Raw genomic sequence first — 22,663 nt, 5'->3', positions numbered from 1 at the left:
GAGACTATAGAGAGCACTGTATTCAAAATGCAGTGACAGCAGGAATAAACTGGGCACAAAGGAAGCATCAGTACATCCAAGTCTATGGTGTATCTACAACAGTTGCACTTGTAGTACAAACCTTCGAATGACAATCCTTTACACTGTTTATAAAAGGTATAGTAGTCAACAATTGGCTACTGTCTTCTACATTGACTTTGTTAAAACCATAACAAATTCTGGAACGATGTAGGCATGGTCTTTTTGTTGTTCTGTGAAGAATGTAATAATTAAGCAATATAGCACGAGTGGGAGTGGGGTAGGTAAGGGATAATCCCACAGGTGGTGTTCGGCCGTAGCCACCGAAGTTCAACACGAAGTTATTGATTCAATTTTTATTTTTTTTCGCCATTGTTTCTCCGCAAAAAAAAATAGTTCCATTGTCAACGTCTTGGTTTGGAATTATAAGAATTTTGAATTAACGGTTATCATCAATGCGCTATAGGATATTTCATCGCGGAGTGAATTATTATTAGCTGTGAAAAATCCCCATTGTGTTGTTCTGGGATAATCCATGGTATGGAACGTCTCTCGTCCAATCAGAAACAGCTAAATAATGCGATAGAACCCGATTGTTTTATAAGGTCCCATGAATAATCCTCCTTGATCATTATTACACATGCAAAGCTTGTTCACAGGCATGTAGGAGTGTTATATTCATACAGGGGGGGAGGGATATTTTGCCCAGGTGTTTGTGTGCACCAGCAGAGGGTTCTCCCTCAGCCCCCCTACGGCGTCTTTAGTTCCGCCCGAGCAAGTGATAGATGTACGGATGGAGAGAGCACAGAATGAGTGATTGATTGCATGTCTCTTTCCTTCGCACGGCCAGCGAAATCAGCCGGAGATCTAAGGAGTTAAAAATGAGGAGAGAAGAACCACATGAGCATCGAGATCAAGCACGCCTCCACCTTCCCCTCCTCCTCCTTCTCCTCCTCCTCCTCCCCACTCTTTCTCCCTTCTCCTTTCATCCTGCCTGGGTGTTTGCTCTTAAAAAAAAAATCCATCAGGTTTTTTAGCAACAACTCCAGTTACTTTCATTCTAACGAACCCTACTTCCTTGATCTTGCTCTCTATCTTTCTCTCACATCGTAATGATAAAGACATTCCCACAGTACCTCTGATCATAGCACTCAGTGAATCACTTTAACTGAATCACCACCCGCCAGCCAGATGGTAATGTGCTAATGGTGCCTTGGATTGGGGATATAAAAACCAAGTAGACATTCATACACCCTAGGCATTGTATTGACATTGCTCAATCCAGATCTTTATGTATCTTATTAGTTCTGCTGATTTGATTTCATTGATTTCATATTTCTCCCTTAACAGTATGTTCCTTGCTCTTAAGGAGATGAGTGTCAGTGGCTGAATGTCGGTGTTCAGAGTTAGTCTGAACTACCAGACCTGCTGCTTGCATCGATTGCCCTGCCCCTGCTGGAGCTGCTTCATCGGGGATGAATTGATCCCCCTCCCCTTCTTTTCCCTTTTAAAGCTGTGACGAGAGGAGACATGGTGGACTTGAGTGATCAAATGCTTCCCATTTGACCGAAGTCAAGCTTCATTACCCGCCCCTGCCTAGGCGAGAGCACCAACTCATTTACCGAAAAGGCAAAGGACCTGTGGAGAGGGGGCCCTGTGAGCGCTTCACTGATCCTGGAGCAGCAAGACCTACCAGAGGCTCAGCAGCCACGAGCGAAAAAAACGCTTGAAGGGCTTTTAAAGGATAAGAGTCAGGAGAAACCTCCACAGGCAAGAGTCATTAGGGGTGCTGAGAAATATAAAAGTCTGAAATATATTTCGAATTTGACATGCCTTTTCTTGGAGAGGACAGAGGGTGAGAGGAAGAAAGGAAGAGAGAGAGAGAGAGAGAGAGAGAGAGAGAGAGAGAGAGTATGAGAGACATACAGAAATTTGAGACAGGGAGATAACCTCAGTAGTCTTTGTACCCGAGTGTGCACCCACTAATGACTGAGCTGCCACTGGTATAATGGACGTGTCTTTTCTCGCTTGCGGTGGGATTTGGTCCAGAGGTTGCACCAGTCAACTTATCTACCCGGGGGATCTTTCACCTGTCTGGGCCCATGGTAGCTGCTCCAATGAATGCCACTCTTTAAAGATGACATCTGCTGTGCTTGTATAGGCAGAGAGATAGAGAGAAATATGCAATACATACATTCCAATAGATACATGGTTAAATCACAGCACTGTATGACCAGGAAATAATGCTGGTGAAAACCAATCCATTCAAGGTAACTATTACTATTATCATGTCAAACACAGAACGTAAGGCATCGAACATAGACTACTGAACACTGAAACGTCAGACGCCAGAAACAGAGGGGGCCCTCACCAAATGATGATTGCCATGTCTGTGCAGACGGCCTCATTACGTGGTGCTAATTAGTCATCAAATAACCCAATTATCGTTTGATAATGTGTGTTGAGCTCTGAGCACTATGATGTGCTGTGAGTTCTCGGAACGCTCTCTGACACACCATTGGTCAGTCACGTCAGCATGCGGAGTCGGCTCCTCAGGCCTCTCGGGGGGGCCAGCGTGGGCTCCCTCCCAGTCACTCCCAATACACCAGTAATCCCATTACACCCCTGCACAGCCTCCGCCCACACCTGCACCCATTACCCCCTGCACAACCTCCACCCACACCTGCACCCATTACCCCCTGCACAACCTCCACCCACACCTGCACTGTTGTGTCCTCAGGAAGCTGTGCCATCCAAATGAGTAGAGTTCACTGATGATAGGTTGCACATGTCTGGTGTGGCCGAGAAAAACAAATATTAAAAAGAGGTATTACTGTGTTTTTTTCTTTGCTCAGATCTCTGGAAGCTGGTTGGTTCGTCGTCATTTTGTGGCTTATGTGTTTTCTGTCCCGTGGTGGGATTTCCCTCTGAAAAGAAATGCTTTGTTTTGGTCTTGCTTTGATTCTACAGTACCTCTGTGAGATGGGACCCAGACTGGGAGACACATCAGTAAAACTCAGCCCTCACATTTCATCTGTATTTCTGTGTTGTGTTACGCTATGTTTAAAAAAATTGGGGATAAAACATATACCAAAACTTTTGGACTTTTTGACTGAGAAACAAAACAAATATATTCACTGTAAATAATCTGTCCTTCACAGAAATATTATTATACATACAAAAATGGACAACATTTTAGCTGTAATGGATGTTTTATCCACATCATATCTTAATCTTTAATTCATTATTTGATTAATAATAATAATTAATAATTCATTTGATTTTTAACGCACTTATTAAACTAATATAAGCTTTGAGCCAGGGCTGGCAGACCGCATTTGTGCGTGCTTTTTTAGTCTACTGTAAGAGGGTAGTCTGATACAGGAGGGCACATCACTTGCCTGGCGCCTTCTTTTTACAGCTGCTAGTTTAGCCCCCCAGAGACGTCGGGCATCATGACTGGCACCGCCGCTCCTTGTGAAGGGGGAGAGCCAGGGGTTGGTGGTGCCCCCTGGGAAATAAAAAGAGAGAACAGGATGCTCTTTTGAGTTCTGCTATGATATGGGCTTGATGAGAAGGAGTGGCTGAGGGACTTGATGACTGGAGATGCTGGTGAATATGTGTGACACATTAAAAACCCTTTTCTCCACCCCACTGTACATTTTCACCCTCCACCTCTCTCCTTCTCCCTCCTCCTCTCTCCTTCTTCCTCCTCCTCTCTCGTTCTCCCACCTCCTTTCTCCTTCTCCCTCCTCTTTTCTCCTTCTCCCACCTCCTCTCTCCTTCTCCCTCCTATTTTCTCCTTCCCCCACCTCCTCTTTCCTTCTCCCTCCGCCTCTCTCCTTCTCCCTCCACCTCTCTCATTCTTCCTTCTTGTCTTTCCTCCTCTCCTTCACCCTCCTCCTCTCTCTTTCACCCTCCTCCTCTCTCCTCCGCTCTCCTTCTCCCTCCTCATCTGTCCTTCTCCCTCCTTCTCTGCTGCTCATTCTGTCTGACCTGTAGGACCGTGACCTGGACTGTAAACTGGAGGAGCTGAGGACCTTGGGGAGCTGTCTCTCTGAGGTGCAGGTCACTGAGTGGCTCATCCAGCTGCTGCTGGGGGTCCACTACATGCACCAGAGGTGAGGGAGGCTCCCACTGCAGACACACATCAGCCCGTTCCCCTCCATACCATATGACCGACCTACTGTTTACTACACATGAAATGAGACGACTGAAATAAAATATGAAATGAATCAGCTTTTGTATGTTCTTGTTACAGAAAGTTATAAGAAAAACAAATCCATCATGATACTGCGTGACTTTTTTTTAATAATGATGTGGGGATTGTTTCATTTCAAATTATTTACTTTATTTTACTTTAGGTTTATATGGAATAATATGGAATTAAATCACTTTTATATGTATTGTCTATAATATGAAAAATGAGAGATATCGTAATACACATAGGATATTCATATTACAAGCAGGTTTTTTTTTATTTTGCACAAAAAAGGGGGGAGAAAGCCCTGTTGAACAGTTTGTTTTTCAGACTCCCATCAGCTCAGGGATATTTGTTGTTTTTCTGTTTGTTCTTGTCTCCACTCTCAGGCGGATCCTTCATCGGGACCTGAAAGCCAAAAACATTTTCCTGAAGAAAAACATTGTTAAAATAGGTGGGCTTGCGTGTGGATACCTCGTGGGACGAGGGTTTGATGTTGTATAAATCCCATAAAGTGGGTTTTAAAGTGAAGCAGGGGTGCACAGCTCTCATACAGTATTCAGAAGTGCTCTCTTAAGATTGAGTTTGTTAAATACCGCTGTTGTCAAAGGAAAGGGATTAATGTCTTGCAGTTAAAATATGTTTTTTCTGGCTGACAATGAAAGTTAATACACAGGAGAGTAAGAGCATAAGTTACAGCTCATGGCACTAGTAGCAGTAGGACTGAAACAACTTTACTGAGTGAACTGAGGTAATACAAGTACAAGGTGAAGTGCTTTTAAAGTGTATCTTAACAGTCTTCACAGTACTGGATAGGGAGATTGAAGTCACTGCAGTCTGTGGCTGTGGTTAGTTAGGTAGTAGTTAGGTAGTCTGCTGTTGTTTTTTGTCATTTAGAAGACGCTTTTATCCAAAGCGATGTACAAGGGAGAGAACAGTCAAGTTACGATCAATAGAGACCTAGTGTAACAATAAATACTATTTTACATAAGAAAAAAAAAATGCAGGAATGTAACTGCTGTGAGTGCAAGTTAAGTACTATTGTTGTCGTGAAGGTCACTAATGCTGAATTCCTCTTCAGGTGACTTTGGTGTGTCCTGTCTGCTCATGGGGTCAAGTGACCTGGCCACCACCTTCACAGGCACTCCATACTACATGAGCCCCGAGGCCCTCAGTCACCATGGATACGATGCCAAGTCTGATATCTGGTGAGTTGGATAGGAGGAGTAATTATGACCACCACTGGAATGCCATTGAGCTTCATTGAGCTTCTAATTGCTGTGGTTACCCGATTCATGGAGTGCTTGAGTTTCAGCAGAAGTGATTCTTTAAGATACTTGTGCACGTTCTCTGTTTGTAAACCCTTGAGTTTCTGCAGAAGTGATTCTTTAAAGTGCTTGTGCTCAGACTCTGTTTGTAAACCCTTTGAGAGAAGTGTTTGAACAAGAAGTCTTCTGAAGAAGTACATAAAGTTTTCCTCTCGATTAACATGTGCATGAGTGTTTTCAGACTGTGCTGTGTGCAGCTAGCAGAATGTGTATGTACGATTTGAATTGTATGATCAAAGTATTCATTCTGAGATTTAGAGACTTTGACTTAGACCATCAGACCACAACAGGCCTTGCTGTTAGTGGGAGTAATAAACACAAGCTAATTTGGTTGACAGGTCTGAAGTGAAAACTGTGGAAGGAAAGCATGGTGGTGAAGTCTTTGATTTCAGTCACTTGATGAAAATTTGCTGTGCACTTCAAGACACTCAAATTGCAGCAAAGTCATCCAAATTGGTGCTGTGTAAACAGATGTGAAAGATGTAGAGATGTGTGTTGATTATGGAAACGTTATGCTTGTGAAGTGTATGGAGTATGCACGAATACTTGGATAAAGAAGACATCCATAAGAATACTTGAATACAATTTCATCTGGATGTTTCCCCTCTCTTCTTTTCACCTGTCTTTTTTATGTTGAACTCGTACTTAAACCTGTGTTCTCTAGGAAAAAGTAATAACGTAGTAAGAGGGAGTTAGAAATAAAGAAGAAGAAAATAAAGCCAAGAGAATGAAAGAGAAAGAGAGAGGGGGAGGCAGAGGAGAGGAGAGGAGAGGAGAGGAGAGGAGAGGAGAGGAGAGGAGAGGAAGTAGGAATGAGAGACTGTATGTCTGCATGTTTGTGACAGAGACACAGAGAGAGAGAGAAAGTAATTTAAATGCGTTACGCACTGACTTTCTCGTTAATGCAGCACCCAAACACACCCACACCACACAATCAACTCTGGGCCCAGTCCATCCTCGTGAACCACCCTTATCAGAGCCGGACATTTAATTCCACGCGGGCTGGGCAGGGGCTCAGGGAGCGTCATGGGTAACGGGAGGTCATCTTCCAGCTAATTAAGAGACGAGAGCGGCAAGCAGAGAAGCGTCAAGGGCCAGAGTGTGCTGTTCTCACAAGTCAACGCTGAGAGTTCCCTTTAAAACAACAGGATGTTCAGGCCCCCCGGAAGTCGCCCGCCCCTTCCCCGCTTTCTCTAATACACCTGCTGACAGGCGTGCCACGGCACACCAGAATAACTTCATTTTCCATCCCGATGGCTAATGAGACGACATTGAAATATGTCTCTTTGTCAACACATCATCAGAAAGTTTCATACGAGCCTTCCTGTTATTTCTCATGATACTCGCAGTCGAAACGCAGGTCAAATTCTTGTCCTTTATTATGAATAATTTCACTCAGCATGATCCTGGATGAAAATAGTTGTGAATTTAAGCATACTGAAAGCATATTGACACTGGGATGTTATGGCAAAACTGTCTACCACAATATCTGGACATGAGGCTGAAACTGTTTTCATATACCAATACAGACAGACACACACACGCATACAGAGAGAGAGAGAGAGAGAATGAGAAAGATGAAGTTTTAATGATTTTACGACTGATGCCTTACGACTTGTTTTCAGCAGGGTCTAAATTCCAGTCACAGTTGCATCTGCTGTCGCGTTATGAACTTGTCAGCTTGAGTGATGCCTGTGTTTATTTGCTGCCATTCACAGCCTGCCTCTTCGGAGACGCCACGAGACCTTTCTGCCACAGCTCTGACATTTGTGCAGTGACGGTTGGGTTTTTCTCCTATTTGTTTTCCGGCTGCTCCCATCATCTCTAAGATGTTCCCCACGGGTGCTTTCAACTGCACGCTGTTATATAAAACCGGCGAACTTAATCGTCCGGGTTTAGACACGCTTTGATTACACTTCCGAGAAGTGTTCCTATCCGGACATACATCGTCTATGTAATGTATATGGAGATATTCTCCATCTTCAGTTACAGCTTTTAGAATGGTAAATGTGGCATATCAGTTTTACGGCTTGATCTATATGATGACAAAAGCTAGACCAACTACCTAGAGCGCAGTGGTTGCCTTTGGAAGGAGAAATGCTTACATACACATCTAGCGCAGGTGTTGAATTCTCAGAGAGTAGCCGACATATTGCAACAGTAAACAGCATCTGACACTAAACAATTGGCTTTTGAAAGGTGGATTAATCTAATGAGGTGGTAAAGAGTAAGTGCTCATGTGAGACTGGGCTACTGGCAGGTTCTTAATTTGACATATGCTTGTGTTGCAGGTCTCTGGGCTGTGTGCTGTATGAGATGTGCTGTCTGGCACATGCCTTCGAAGGACACAACTTCCTCTCTGTTGTCATGAAGATTGTTGAGGGTGAGACCCCATCTCTGCCTGACAGATACTCAGCTGAGCTCAACACCTTCATGCAGAGGTGAGCAAAGCTAGAAAGAAAGGTGTGTGTGTGTGTGTGTGTGTGTGTGTGTGTGTGTCTATGAGAGTGTACATCCTGACTCAAATCTCATACACAAACACACACAGATGATACATGAATGGCATTGTGTTTTGCCATTTCTTCTTACTATGGCAGCAGGGACTACATTAATTTGTGACTTCTTTAGGAACTTACCTTAACCTTTGACCTGGCAAGCACAATGCATTACTCATTGGCCTACAGGAGAATAAGTGACACTAAATCAAAGGGAAGGTTTATTCCCCCCCCAAGGTGACTCTTTCATTCTCTCTTCCCTCTGTTCTCTGTCCATATTGGCAGGATGCTAGTGAAGGACCCAGTGTCCAGGATATCTGCTGCAGATGCACTCAAAGGCAAATACATTGAGCAGAAGATGCAGGTTAAGTCCGGTGCTTGAAACATATGTCTATAGGAAAACTCAGCGTTGGCTGCTCCATCATGGATGCAGTTAGAAAAGGTTAATGGGAGGGAGAACATAATGGGTGAGGGAGAGATTGCCTGTTGAGCAAAACATTTCACTGTATTGGGGGATAATTGATATACTGTCTAAATCATGTTCTACTTGTACATCATCCTTTCAAATACTTTGGCCCGAAAGGTCATTTATGGACAGTTTTTAGTCATTAATTGACTTTGGTGTCTGGAAAAGGCAAACGTACAACATTTCAAATACCAGTACACTTTGTTATGGACAAGCGTTAACACACACACACACACACAAACACACACACACACACACACACACACTCACACACACACACACACACAGCTCATTCTGCCTTTTCTCTCGCTTCCTTCTCTCCCTCTTCCCCTCTCTCTCTCTCTCACTCTCTCTCTCTCTCACACACACACACACACACACACACACGCGCGCACACACACACGCACGCACGCATGCACGCACGCACGCACGCACGCACACACACACACACACACACACACACACACACACACACACACACACACACACACACACACACACACACACACACACACACACACTCACACATATGTGCATACACAAATACACTGACTCACTATCAACTGGATCACACAGGTCTGCTATGTGTTTTTAGTCTCTGTATTGTTCCTTCTGAGCAGCTGTGGAAACCCTATTTCCAAGCTGTGAACTAACACCATTAAATCAATTTTTCCTGTGACAGTGTGCGGAAGTATAAAGCCAATGATACGGAGAACTTTATTAACATGATTCATCATTGGTTTGGTATCTCAATAATGGTAGTCCCCATCTGTGTAGCCCACCAGGAACATACAGTTCATGTTAAGATGCTATCATATTACCGGATGCATGAAGGATAGGATGGTGCTTAACAGTTACAATGCTCTCAGATGTCTTTTCCAGATTCTCTGGTTTCACAAATCCGCAAAAGCTCCCATTTGGTTCACGTAATTTATTGTCTTCATATTCCATCGATCCTTTGCTAGGAATGTGGCCAGTGTTTCAGCCTCTCCACTGAAAAACAAGGCAAACCGCTTAGCACTTCTCTGCTCCTCCAAGAAACAAATCCACACAAGAGAGCAATGCCCTCGTCTGCTGGCTTACATGGGGCACATCCTTCAACTAGGCTCTCTGCGGCGAGCCACAGACAGAGAGCATTGCTGCTCAGTGTTGTTTTGCCGCCGTGGTCTTAAACTCTGCAAAGGCGCTCTGGAGGAGTACCATTCCACAGATGGATTTTTTCTGCAGATGCACAGTGATGTGTTCTCTGCTGTTCCTCTTTGGTTCTCTCCACAGTGATGTGTTCTCTGCTGTGTCTCTTCAGTTCTCTCCACAGTGATGTGTTCTCTGCTGTTCCTCTTTGGTTCTCTCCACAGTGATGTGTTCTCTGCTGTTCCTCTTTGGTTCTCTCCACAGTGATGTGTTCTCTGCTGTGTCTCTTCAGTTCTCTCCACAGTGATGTGTTCTCTGCTGTTCCTCTTTGGTTCTCTCCACAGTGATGTGTTCTCTGCTGTGTCTCTTCAGTTCTCTCCACAGTGATGTGTTCTCTGCTGTTCCTCTTTGGTTCTCTCCACAGTGATGTGTTCTCTGCTGTTCCTCTTTGGTTCTCTCCACAGTGATGTGTTCTCTGCTGTTCCTCTTTGGTTCTCTCCACAGTGATGTGTTCTCTGCTGTTCCTCTTTGGTTCTCTCCACAGTGATGTGTTCTCTGCTGTTCCTCTTTGGTTCTCTCCACAGTGATGTGTTCTCTGCTGTTCCTCTTTGGTTCTCTCCACAGGCCATAAAGCACAAGTTCTCCAGCATGTCTCTGCAGGACAGAACATCAGGTGGGGACAGAGATGCTGCACAGATACTAAAAGCACTGTGAGTACCTCTCCTCTGTGACCATAAAGCCCCGGCCTCTGTCCTCCGATGAACCAAAATCAGAAAGGACATCAAGCCGCTGATACTGAGGTTGAGCTCTCAGCCCCCTAACATTATGAGTATTATGTTGCGTTGTGCACTAGGGCTTTCTGGGAAAATGTGTTAATTTTTTTGCTACCCTCACACCTCCTTGTCTTTGGGGGGAATCTAAAACTTGGTGAGTCCTTGTGCCGCTTGGCGTCTCAGCTTGGTGTTTGGAACGTGTTAATCAGGTGCAAGGCTATCGGTGCACACACACACACACACACCAATTAAAGGCATCAGCTGCCAGCTGTCTGTCATTCTTAGTCATGATCTGGTGGGCAAACATGGTCTTCTTATTTCCAAGGTACTCCCACATTGAAGCAGCATTCCACAAGGTCACAGTGTAACACAGATATACACATACTATAGTGATTTTTCATGGCTAGCTATGGATAAACTGAATAGTTTTAGCATTATCCATATTTTAGAAATTGATCAAATGCATTGATCAATTCTGGACTGACAAAATGTCAAATGCGCTAGTCTGAGACCCTGCAGTTGTTTTAAGTGTGAAGTGTAAGGAAAGCTATCCTGACGAATGATGCTGATGTGATCCTGGGGCCAGAGAGCTCATGCAAGGCCATAGCCTCTAAGCTTTCTCAGCTCAACAGTCACACTGGGAGGAGTATGGTTCTTATTCTGTCTAAGGAGTGGTGGGATAATGTCAATATTGACCGGGCCTCTTTATCATTTTAGTCCCTTAGTCATGTCAGTAACTTTAAACATAAGTCCCATTTTTGCTGTAGTGTTTGCAGCAGTGATTTTCAAATTTAATTTTGGCCAGTAGTGCATCATTTTTAGTTTTACTTGTCTTGTGGCACCTGATAAAGGTTTGTGGCCGTCTTAAACAATGTATTTACCAAGGTCAGGTGAAAGCAGGCTTCTCGTAAGAAGATTCCAGACAATGGGCTGCAGAAGAAGGCTTGCTTATTAAACAGGCAGTGCTGTCTGAAGTAACCTTGTTGTGGCCTCCAAACTCATGTGGACACTTTGGAGCATCTGCACCTTTCTCAGGGAGAGGAGAGCTGAGACACGTGGAACCTGTATGGTGTGGGGAGGGCAAGGCCTACGCTCAGAGGACCTTGGGGGCTTTCTGCTAGAAAGTTTTCTCACCATTACAGGAATTACTTGATTTGAAGTCAGCCTTATGTCTAGAAAAGTCATAGCACTTTATTCTTGTACGTAATTTGGCATTCCAATGGTAGTGCCAAGCGGAGTCAGTCAGGTTTGAGGTGAAAGAGTATAATTCTGAAACAGAAAGTACAGAGAGACTCTGTGTAGTTCTGGAAAACAGTTCTACGAAAACCATGGTACAGATGGTGGGAAAATATAACAATCTCTTCAGTTAACCTTCACAACAAACAGTCTCATCTCGCAGACACCATCCATCTTTTGGAGACCTTTCCTGTAGCAGATACATTTATAGGAGATCCTGCGTATACATGCCTATAACATATTATTTCAGTCAGCATGCGGAAGACACCAGACCCATCATCATGTCGCTTGTCACTGATGTATTACCAAGGTGCCAGATAAAAGCACCCTGGGGATTTCAATCTGTCAGCTGATAGATCATAGAGCTGCCCTTAAGTGACATCTCCAAGGCACATAATGGAGTTCTGTATTGTATGTTATGTTACAGTCAGCTTGCATCAGTTGCTTTATTCAAATCTGATTTTTTTTATTGGCTGAAACCAATTAAGGAGCCAATCCAAATGTCACCAGCTTTTCAGTGACATTTTAAAATGGAGGAATGCTAAGACTGGCTTGTTGTTTCAGTGAGCTGAATTTGATGGTCTGGACCAGAAGCGCATGGCCCCCACTAATCTCTGCTCTCTGCCCCACCCTAACCCCATCCACCGACACCCCCTCAGGCAGAAGAAGGTGCACCTCCAGACGCTTCAGCAGAGGTCTGAGGTGCAGAGGATGACCCCCAGAGAACGCATGAGGCTGCGCAAGCTCCAGGCAGCCGATGAGAAGGCAAGGAAGCTGAAGTGAGTGAAACTCGCTTTTCTCTTTTTTGCTGCGTTTTTACTTCTCTCTTTCTCTCTTTCCATCTCACTCTATCTTGCTCATGTCCCCCCGCACCAAGGAAGAGTTTTTAAGATTAAGGGTGTTTTCCACTAAGCATTGCTAGTTGTGACAGGAATATTGACTCTGGTCAGGGTTCATGTGTGACACCAAGGATGCCTCATTCAGTCCATCAGAAAAGTATCTTCATAGACAAATTAATTCACTCTATATTATATATATAAATCTATCATAATTGACAATAAGATCTCCTCGCTACCCACAACAACTTGGATAGGCTAGTTTACTGCACTTTATTGTGAAAATGTGTGCCTCATCCCCAAGCCCAGAGGATGCTTTGAGAGAGAAACAGGAGGTTATATTGAAGTAATATTGAGATGTCTAAACTACTAAACTAAAATAAAAGACACAGGAGGATATATTGAGGTAATATTGAGATGTCTAAACTACTTAACTAAAATAAAAGACACAGGAGGTTATTTTGAGGAAATATTGAGATGTCTTAACTACTAAACTAAAATAAAAGACAAAGGAGGTTATATTGAGGAAATATTGAGATGTCTTTCCTACTAAACTATAATACTGAGCATGATTTGTTGAGATATCTCCTTTAACACCATAGAAGTAATTTGGTCCATATAGAAATCTGAGAAGCAGGATAATAATAACCCTAAATCTCACGTTTAATCGCATTGTTGTCTAGGAGAAACTAAGGAGATCTTAATGAGATATGTTATTAGATTTTCTTTTCTTTTGGGATCAAGTTGGTACCTCAACATGGAACTGAACTGAAATGTTAAAGCACGCGTTGTCTCTTTATAGACGTATAGACCAGGAGAGTACCCATTATACAACAGATCATTTTTCTCAGGCTGTGACTCTCTGTAAAAGGGTTATGTTTCAAGATCGAGAATGTATTTCCTGAACAGATGTGTAAACAGAGATTGGAGAAGAGATGGCTGCAACACTCCAGGATCTGGATCATAAATGTTGTGTGAATTCAGTTAAGATAGCTCTCCTGCCCAGAGATCGGCCCTCTGGGATGGCATTAGCAAGGTCTGCTGTTTCCGTACACAGCTCACGACACGCAATAGTAGGCCACAATGTTATTTCCTCTGTGTTTTTTTCTCTTTTTTTTATCTCCAACTCTCCCTCTGCCTTTGTCTTTTCCTCTCTTCCCTTTTTGACCGTTCTCTTCCTCTCCTCCTCCTCTGGTCTGCTGAGGTTACCCTGTGCAAAGTCAAACAACTATTTCCAAGATCTGTGTTTACTGTGCGTGCCACGCATAACAATGGTAAGAGGAGAGCGATAATTCCCTGGCAGCTTTGCTGTATCAGATGGCGGTGAAACGTTTAATGCTATGTTTCTGCTTTCCGCTTCAGCTGCACTTAATTACCCTCCCCTCCACAGGCAGCTGGCGGAAGAGAAGTATCAGGAGAACTGTCTTCGTATGAGGGAGCACCGATGCCGCCATTTTCAGACAGTCGGTGTGGATGTGCTCACTGTAAGTTTTCATGATTAATAGGACTTAAGACTTAAAGTGGGAGCCAATTTGCATTGTATTCTTTTCAGATGATTCATAGAGTGGATATGACTACTGTTTAATGACGCTAGTTTATGGTAGATTCAAAAGAACTTAGTTGTTATGAAGTTAATTATCCTCTGTGGTATCATTTGCAGATATTTCTCTAACTGCACTCACCAATTTTAGCGGAAAATGTCTGCTTCATACTGGGGCTGCTATCATGTGTGAATCATACTGTGGTGGCAACATACTGCAGAGAGCATTTGTTCAGATTCCTCCTGTGAGGGAATTAGATCATTAGTGTTACATTAAATTAAATTTAGAGTGATATTTGTTCATAATATCCGTCCATTACATTCTTTATTTATTCCTGCCCCAGCAGGACAGCACAGAGGATAGAGTCATTAGGCCGTGCCAACCAGCGCCACCTCCCGATACCCATTCACTGGGCCCTGATGAGATCTCAGCACAACCCTGCGGGCCTGAGCCAGTGCAGAGCGGTGAGTAGCGCTTCTCGGCACCTCGTCTCATCCATACGCTAAAGTGATACGGGGGTCAGATCATGCAAATTGCCACATCAGCAGTGACAGCTGGTGGGAGTTGGGAAGCCGTATCAGGCCTGGGTGATGCAAACACAGGTGGTAATGGTAGGCTTGGGGTTGAACTGCTCCCCCCTGCATTTCATAACGTGTTTTGTAATCACACTATTCATAATCATAAGCATCCGAGTGGGGCCAGCCATCAGGGACAGGGGTGGGAGGGGGCGTGGGATGCGGGGAGCGCGTGTGGCAGATGATGGGGAGCGCTGATGGGAGAATCAGGTGCTAAGCGGTGCAGCGAGACCCGACGAAATTGACATGGAGCAGCCTTGTTTATTCGCCACTAGTCACTTATCAATGTGCACTGTGTCTGTTTCAGTGAGAAACGAGGGAAATGGTTGTCTTATATGTGGGTTCACCACTAATTTAGAAAGAGCTGTATTCAAGAATAGCATTAGGATGAACATAAGTGGCGAGACTTTTTCTAATTAAGTTATTTTTTTAATGTGCAAAGCAATGGCAACGAGTTGTTTGTTTTCCAATGAGAGATCTGTGAAATGATGACATTGAGAGGCGGCTTTTATTCCTCAGAGCATTCACCCAGATAATTGTGTTTACAGCACATCCTACATCAACAGCCTTGATGAAAGGGTAATTTGTTGTTTCAGAAAATGGGTCTTTCTGTTCATGCTCCACCATTTATGTTGTGTTCTATAGATGTACGTATACGACTATTTTACATGAAACTCTCTGTTCACCGTACATCTTAAGTGCCTCGTTGATTGAGTCTCAATCAAATTCAAAAAGTTTTTGAGCACACTTAAATGTTGTGACAGGAGGATGTGCTCAGACTTTGTTCTGTTTCGTGTCCTTTTGGATTGGATTAGGCTGGATACTGACGCATGGACTTCCATATGAAACTGGGACAAGAAGGAAATGTTGTTTCTCTGAGTGATGGATGGCAGGGCAGGCTGGACTATCTCCTCCGGGTACACTGCTGTAGAGGAGGGTCAGTTCTTTCCTGATGACCCTGCCTCCCCTTAACCCTAACCCCCCCCCCCGCCGCTCCCGAAGGAGCCTCAGACCTGCAGGCCTTGAAGGACCTTAGGCAGTGTGCTGCCTGACCGAGGCAGTCTGGGGCCAAAATTGGGTAACAGGGTAGACAGGAAGTCTATCAAACCTGGCCCATCATCAAATACGTTTATTTCCATCACATGACCTGCAAAGAAATAAAGCAGTTATGATCAAAGGGTGTATGTTGAAATCACACACCCTGGAGGTGGTGCTGTGGGGGTTATTTAATATTAATAGGCCCTTTAAGACCAAGGGCTTGCTTTGAACTTGCTGGGGTTCTGAGAGCTGACCGTGCTCTGGTGACTCACCGTCCCTGAGTTCAGTCTTCAGTGGAGAGAATCCTCATTCCTCCAGGCGATGTAATTCATATCAGTATAAATTTGATGTTTCATGACACAAAAGTGTTCAATCATTTGTAAGCCTCAATAATGAATGTAAGCATCTTAGACTCTCTTTGCACATTATCCTCAGGTGACTTATTCAGTGCATCGGTGGACTCAAAAGGTGAAGATGATGAAGAAATGAACAGAGACACTTTAGAGGATGACTTTGTTTTGATATGATTGTCTCTGTTTGATTTCTCAGTAGAATCTCATTATGTCTGCTAATCAAAGCTTGTATTGTTTTATAGCCAGCATCCCATTAGCGTCAAGTCAGGAGATGCTAATTGAATGGACCTAATTAAGGTGTAACTGATTTGGTATCATTTTGAAAGGCCAGGTGTGGAGAAGTTATATGGCTCTTCTGGGGGGGTTGGGGGTGGGGGGGGGACTTCATGTGCCTTGTCTTGCAATGTAAATCAGCACTATGCCTCTCTAATCTTCTTTCATGATGTTACACTTTTTTGTGGCTTGTACATGTGCTGAGGCAACTCAAGCCAAATTGCTTTCGGATATGCAATGGATCTTCATTATCCTCATTGTTAGTGCTAGTGCATTTGCTCTAAACAAAATCCCGCTGAATGATGCCAAAACACCTCGCAACGCCAGCAATCGAGTTGAGATAATGACAATGAATAGGAGAGGAGTGAATAGCAATGACTACGGTGGTATTGCCACCATTAGGCAACCTAGAAAGTCACCGCCTCTATTCTGGGCCTTAATCATTTTAGGCTTTTAAATTATGGCTTTTTGGATCACCGAATCAGCCATGCTGTGGGCTGAGCAAAGGAATGGGATTTGGAGGCCATAGATGTTGTGGTAAATTGCAACATATCTTGCAGGCAGAAGTGTAAAGGTCAGATGTTTTCCTTACATTACTCAGCTTAGACTGAATGGGCCCTCAAGGTTTCAATTGATTGCATACATGACGAAATTCCAGATTGATCAGAACGGTCATCTTCTCAACTCAGCTCTCGCTCTATGTTTATATTGACCATCTTCTTTTTTTGAGATGAGTGAAGTTACTGCAGTTGAATGTTAAAACAGTGTGAGTAACTGTATTCCTTGTTTAAAAGTATGAGCTTTTTAACTACGGAAAAACATCACTCCAAATCTGTGAGAAAATGCATCCATACATCCTCACAGGAGAAGGGGCGATAACATTTATGGCTGTGCAGATTCTTTATTTACTTCCAGTGAACCCAGTGTGAGAGGGTGAATGCCTACTTAATGTTGAATAAAAACACTCAATCCTTGTTGGCATAGGTGAGTCCATTGGGATGGTAACATTGCCAACATTAAAATCAATGGACCTCTCAACCCGGAGATGAACAGAAGTGCTGACTGGTCGCTGTGGTGTTAACCTGTGTGGGAGGGCTTGTTACTCAGCATGTTCGTATCTTTTTCCTCAAAACCATGTGCCTAAGAGCAGTGTTTCTCAACTGGTGGGGTCACAGAAACATTCTGAATGGGTTGCAAAGTGTAATGACTTTTGTAGAAAATATATAAACATTAGTCTTTGCGGTACTCCAATCAGCAGATGCATAGCCTATTGTATGTCCGAAGTGTCTGCTGGAGTACCCGTGAGCTTGTCTAATTAGCTGTATCAGGGATGCCACTGTGGGCTATTTGAATTCATAATTCTGTTAGAAATTACTGTGGATAATTACTGTGGAGGACTCAACTTTATAACATTTCCCATCCTGCTCTTCTGCAGACAGAATAGAAAGTGTTGCAGCTGTGCAAAATTATCTGTCTCTCTCCACCAACAAGCCTCATGATCGTGTGGCTGGTGGCTCTGAGACACTGTTATTTACTCAACCGCTGAAGCATGACACATGTAGCTGAAAGAGAATGATAGCATCAATACCTCCACAGCGCATTGGCTCCTGCTAAGCCTTTCATCAGGACACTTTGTGCTCTTGTGAGGGAGGCGGGGAAGAACGTTTGGAGTTTGAGTCAAGACAAAGAAGAATGGTGTAAAAATAGAGGTGGCAACTCTTTTCTTTTCTTCTATAAATCATTACCTAGATTGAGGTTGGCGGCGTAGGGTGATATCTGACCTCCCTGGCTGTCGCCTAAGTCTTCACTTATGTAGGGTGCTTCTTGGGTATCAATTAAGATGGGATGTACAGATTGCTGTGTTTTGTGTTTTAGACTTTGAAATGGCGCTTTGATCTTGCAGGTCGTTTGCTAGATAAAAAAAAAACCTGTTTAATTTAAAGCCAAGTTTACACGAAGCCTAGATTCACTGTATCGGGTTCATTTTTCACACAAATCGAATCTTTTAATTGCGTAAGGACGGAGCCTGGTAAAGAGAGATTTGCGTAAAGACAAACCCATCCGATTGAGAACAGCCAGTAGACAAGCTACAATTAGAAACGTTTAGCCTAACCGCATAGCCTTCATCCCATTTCCCATGAGGCTTTGCTCCGATCATTCTACATTAATTAATGAACAAAAAAGCAAATTAAACCGCTGGCCAATTTATATTTGTGGTCATGAAAGTTTTGTAACGTCTGAATAAAAAGAATTAGATCAAGATAGGAGGCTAAACAAAAATCAGTAGGCTGGATTAATGAGAGTGAGTTCGAGACACACCATGAGTGAGATGTAGAGAGACAACAAGCGTTATATACAGTACTGTGCAAAAGTTTTAGGCAGGTGTGAAAAAATGCTATGAACTAAGAATGCTTTGAAAAATGTAAACAATAAATGTTTATTTTGTATCCATTTACATGGTAAGACTGAGCACAGCAACAAGACACAACGTAGTTATACTGCATCAGCAGGGTCTCTTCCAGACAAAGATTTCAAAGCAGACAGGGGTTTCAAAATGTGCAGTTCAAGCTCTTTTGAAGAAGACGTTGAGGATCGTATAGACGCAGTGGTCAGCCAAGGAAACTTAATGCAGCTGATGAAAAACACATCAAGCTTATTTACCTTCAAAATCGGAATATGTCAAGCAGTGGCATCAGCTCAGAACTGTCAGAAACCAGTGGTACCCAGGTACAGACATTTACTGTCCGGGGAAGTCTGGCCAGAAGTGGTCTTCATGGAAGAGTTGCAGCCAAAAAGCTCTACCCCGACAAGGAAACAAGGCCAAGTGACTGAACTAAGCACGAAAACATAGAAACTGGGGTGCAGAAACATGGCAGAAGGTGCACTGGACTGATGAGTCAAAATTAGAAATATTTGGCTGTAGAAGAAGGCAGTTTGTTCGCCGAAGGGCTGGAGAGAGGTACAATAATGAGAGTGTGCAGGCAACAATGAAGCATGGTAGAGGTTCCTTTCCAGTTTGGGGCTGCATTTCTGCAAGTGGAGTTGGAGATTTGGTCAAGATGAATGGTGTCCTCAATGCTGAGAAATACAGGCAGATACTAATCCATCATGTAATACCATCAGGGAGGCGTATGATTGGCACCAAATGTATTCTGCAGCAGGAACATAACCCCAAACATACAGCCAATGTCATTAACAACTATCTTCAGCTTAAAGAAGAACAGAAAGTCCTGCAAGTGATGGTATGACCCCCACAGAGCCCTGATCTCTACATCATCGAGTCTGTCTGGGTTTACATGAAGAGACAGAAGAATTTTAGGAAGCCTACATCCACAGAAGATCTGTGGTTAGTTCTCCAAGATGTTTGGAACAATTTACCAGCCGAGTTCCTTCAAAAACTGCGCAAGTGTATCTGGAAGAATTGATGCTATTTTGAAGGCAAAGGGTGGTCACACCAAATATTGATTTAATTTAGAATTTTCTTCTGTTCCTTCACTGCATTTTGTTAATTTATGAAGAATTGATGAAAATAAACTGTTAACACTTCCATTTTTGAAAGCATTCTTAGTTTACAGCATTTTTTCACACCTGCCTAAAACTTTTGCACAGTACTGTATATTGGTTGGAGATCGCGATGCGATCACGTGGGACAATGACGTCATCAGGTTGCGTGAATCCGTGCACACGAACACCAGCCCCCGTACCGATTCAAATCTACTCACTTTTTCTACCCCCGATTCGAATCGTTGCAGATACCGTGTGCGGATAGAGAGTGTTCGTCTAAATCAGGGGTCTTCAACGTTTTTCAGGCCAGGGACCCCCAAACTGATGGCGAGATGAGCAGGGACTCCCTACTATATAAATTGCATACAATTTTGTTTATAATATACTGGGCCTAGTGCCAAATAAACATAGCTACCCTGTTATTGTGTTTTCAATACTAAGCTATTCAAATAATACAAAGGTTAATATATTCATTAACATTGTCATTTTTATTTTTTAACATTGAATTTAACCTAACATTTTTGAACAATGAATTTAACTTAACATTTTTTAACATTGAATTTAATTTAACATTAAACAATATGAAAGGTACAGGGTGGCCGTGCCACTGCCATTTATAAACATACATCTTGCAAACAACTCTGAGCTAACAATTAATAACAACGTATTAAAATAGTTCACAGATATACATGTATGTTTTTTTTTCATCATACATAAAAAAGGGACAGTGAATCAATCCTCAAGCATCTGTCGATGGCACACATCCTCCCACATTAGTGAGATGTATCTTCTTTTCAATAACTCCTGACTGACACGATCCAACGGATGACGGAGGAGGAGTCTGGCGCATGGAGTTGTGTTGACAACATAGATGTTATAGTGAGATTGACAAGTCAACAAACCAATCACACCGCTAGCAAGTTGTTAAGATTGTAGGTAGTAGCATGCTAACATTAGCTAGGGGGCTCATACACCTTGCAAATCCTCTCAGACTTATTTTTCAGTTACAATTAACGTTTTTTGACCTTGTACAGTGTATATTTCTCTTTATTTTTTTTTTTAAATCTAAGCAAAAAAATGTCAAACTAACAATTTATAGGTACAAACAAGACCAGTTATGGAGTTTGGTCCGCCATCTTTTATTTTTGATCTTCGCGCTCTTTAGACTTGAGCAGAAACGCGATCTGATTGGCTAGTGCCTGTGCTGTCGTATTTGCATGAAAGGTGCTGTGAGTGAACCGGTGGCTGGGGTCAGTGGCGTCGTAGGGGGGGGATAAAGGGGACTGAGTTACCAGGGCCCTCTGTGGGGGAGGGCCCTTGAGGAGTGTGGAATTTTATTTTTCCTTTAAATATTAATATCATTTAAAGGTCCAAATTTTCTTGCTAACTAATATAATTTTAATGTTTTGGGTAAATAAATTGGTTGAATGATGGATTTAATTGTGTGTCCTAGTCTACATATAATGTCTGGAGACCCTCACCCCCCCGGCTCACGCACAAAATGGTTTAGTCCGCCTTCAGTGTTCTTTTTACCTATAGGCGCATTTGACGAATGTTAACGTTCATTCGACTGAGGCAACGGTGCGCATTGAAGATGTCCAAGAACGTTAAATCCGGGTTTCAGAAAAGAAAAGAAAGGCAGGCAAGAGAGAGAAAAAGAGACGAGGGAAAGCAACTACTAACAGACTTCTTTCCTAAGAAAGGTGAGCCCGAATGTGAAAGCAAGCACCCTACATTAAATGAACTCATGATGTGGTAATAAAACGAATCAATACCACCGCGAATGTCATTGCTAAAAACGGCATAACACAAAATTAGAAATAACATGCCCTATCTGTAATCTGAGGTAAACTCTAAATACATGTTTGTTTGCATAGCCTTCCACAGTTGCAGAGTGTGTTGCACGCACATCCAATCCAGGTGCAGGGTAAAAAGAGATCCGTAAAAATTAAAGAATACCCACACTGTTGCTGCTGACACCTGACGAACACCTGACGAAGACCAACAATGGTCGAAACGTTGTGCCAATAAAATACACGGGAGCTGCAGCAACAGTGTGCGGGTATTCTTTCATTTTTATGCATAGCCTACCACACCATTGCAATAGTAGGTCTATACTAATTAGAACATTTGGCATAATTAATATTTGTTAGGCCATAACATAATTAGGCTAATAGCCTTATTAAGTAGGGCTAGTCTAGGCTCAATAAGTTCATAAGGTTAGGCTGTCAAATTAGTTGGCTAGCAAAGTTAACTTGTGAAACATGGCACTCAGTTTCAGAAGCAGCTAGTGATGCAGACCCCTCATCCTCTGACACTGTGGTCTTGAGGCAAGGTGAGCAGTTTAAAATGAAAGTACATAATTTTAGCTATTTATACTGTAGGCTTAATGTGTTTAGCAAATAGCAACACAGGCTGTTCCATCCAAAGGTGACTTTTTTTGTTGCAATCAGGGTGTGAAGGGGATTTTAAGCAATATAGTAAAAAGTGTTCCAGGAAAACATCCCATACTCTACCTTTAAACATGTTCAGTCACACAAATTAGGCTACATTGGAATTGCCTGTTACAGTAATATCTATCAGATGCTTCATGCTTGTAGAGGGTTCTGTCCAGGAAGATGGAGAAAATGTGGTAGAGGATGACACAAGTGAAGGAAGTGATAGCAGAGAAGATTCTGAGAAAAGTGAAAGGGATGAAGAGAGGTCAGAAAGTAGTCAGAGCAGCGCCAGGGAGTGTATGCCAGAAGATCCAGCACTATGGACAGAGAAATGAACTAATGAAGAGAGAGACACAATTGTTCACAGACGGGCAAGCAACATAAAAACAAATACAATTACAGCAAAAGACAAGGAAGGGAAGCCATTTCCTAACTACCTTCAATTTGCAAAGTTTCA

General features: G+C 43.0%; 1 protein-coding gene across 1 annotated transcript in view; it reads left to right on the top strand.

The window, feature by feature from the left end:
* nek11 (NIMA-related kinase 11) overlaps positions 1–22,663 on the top strand; it is a gene marked incomplete at both ends in the record, with an annotated part of 50,980 nt that overhangs the window by 11,618 nt on the left and 16,699 nt on the right. Inside the window, 10 exons of the mRNA XM_080857364.1 lie at positions 4,021–4,139; positions 4,609–4,673; positions 5,301–5,427; positions 7,839–7,988; positions 8,328–8,406; positions 10,264–10,349; positions 12,308–12,427; positions 13,875–13,968; positions 14,369–14,489; positions 14,711–14,810. Coding sequence (XP_080713490.1) covers positions 4,021–4,139; positions 4,609–4,673; positions 5,301–5,427; positions 7,839–7,988; positions 8,328–8,406; positions 10,264–10,349; positions 12,308–12,427; positions 13,875–13,968; positions 14,369–14,489; positions 14,711–14,810 — 1,061 coding nt within the window. The remainder of the gene's footprint in view (positions 1–4,020; positions 4,140–4,608; positions 4,674–5,300; positions 5,428–7,838; positions 7,989–8,327; positions 8,407–10,263; positions 10,350–12,307; positions 12,428–13,874; positions 13,969–14,368; positions 14,490–14,710; positions 14,811–22,663) is intronic.

Source organism: Sprattus sprattus (genome assembly GCF_963457725.1).
Source record: "Sprattus sprattus genome assembly, chromosome: 19".
NCBI lineage: Eukaryota > Metazoa > Chordata > Actinopteri > Clupeiformes > Clupeidae > Sprattus > Sprattus sprattus.
This window is presented reverse-complemented; position numbering and strand designations above follow the sequence as displayed.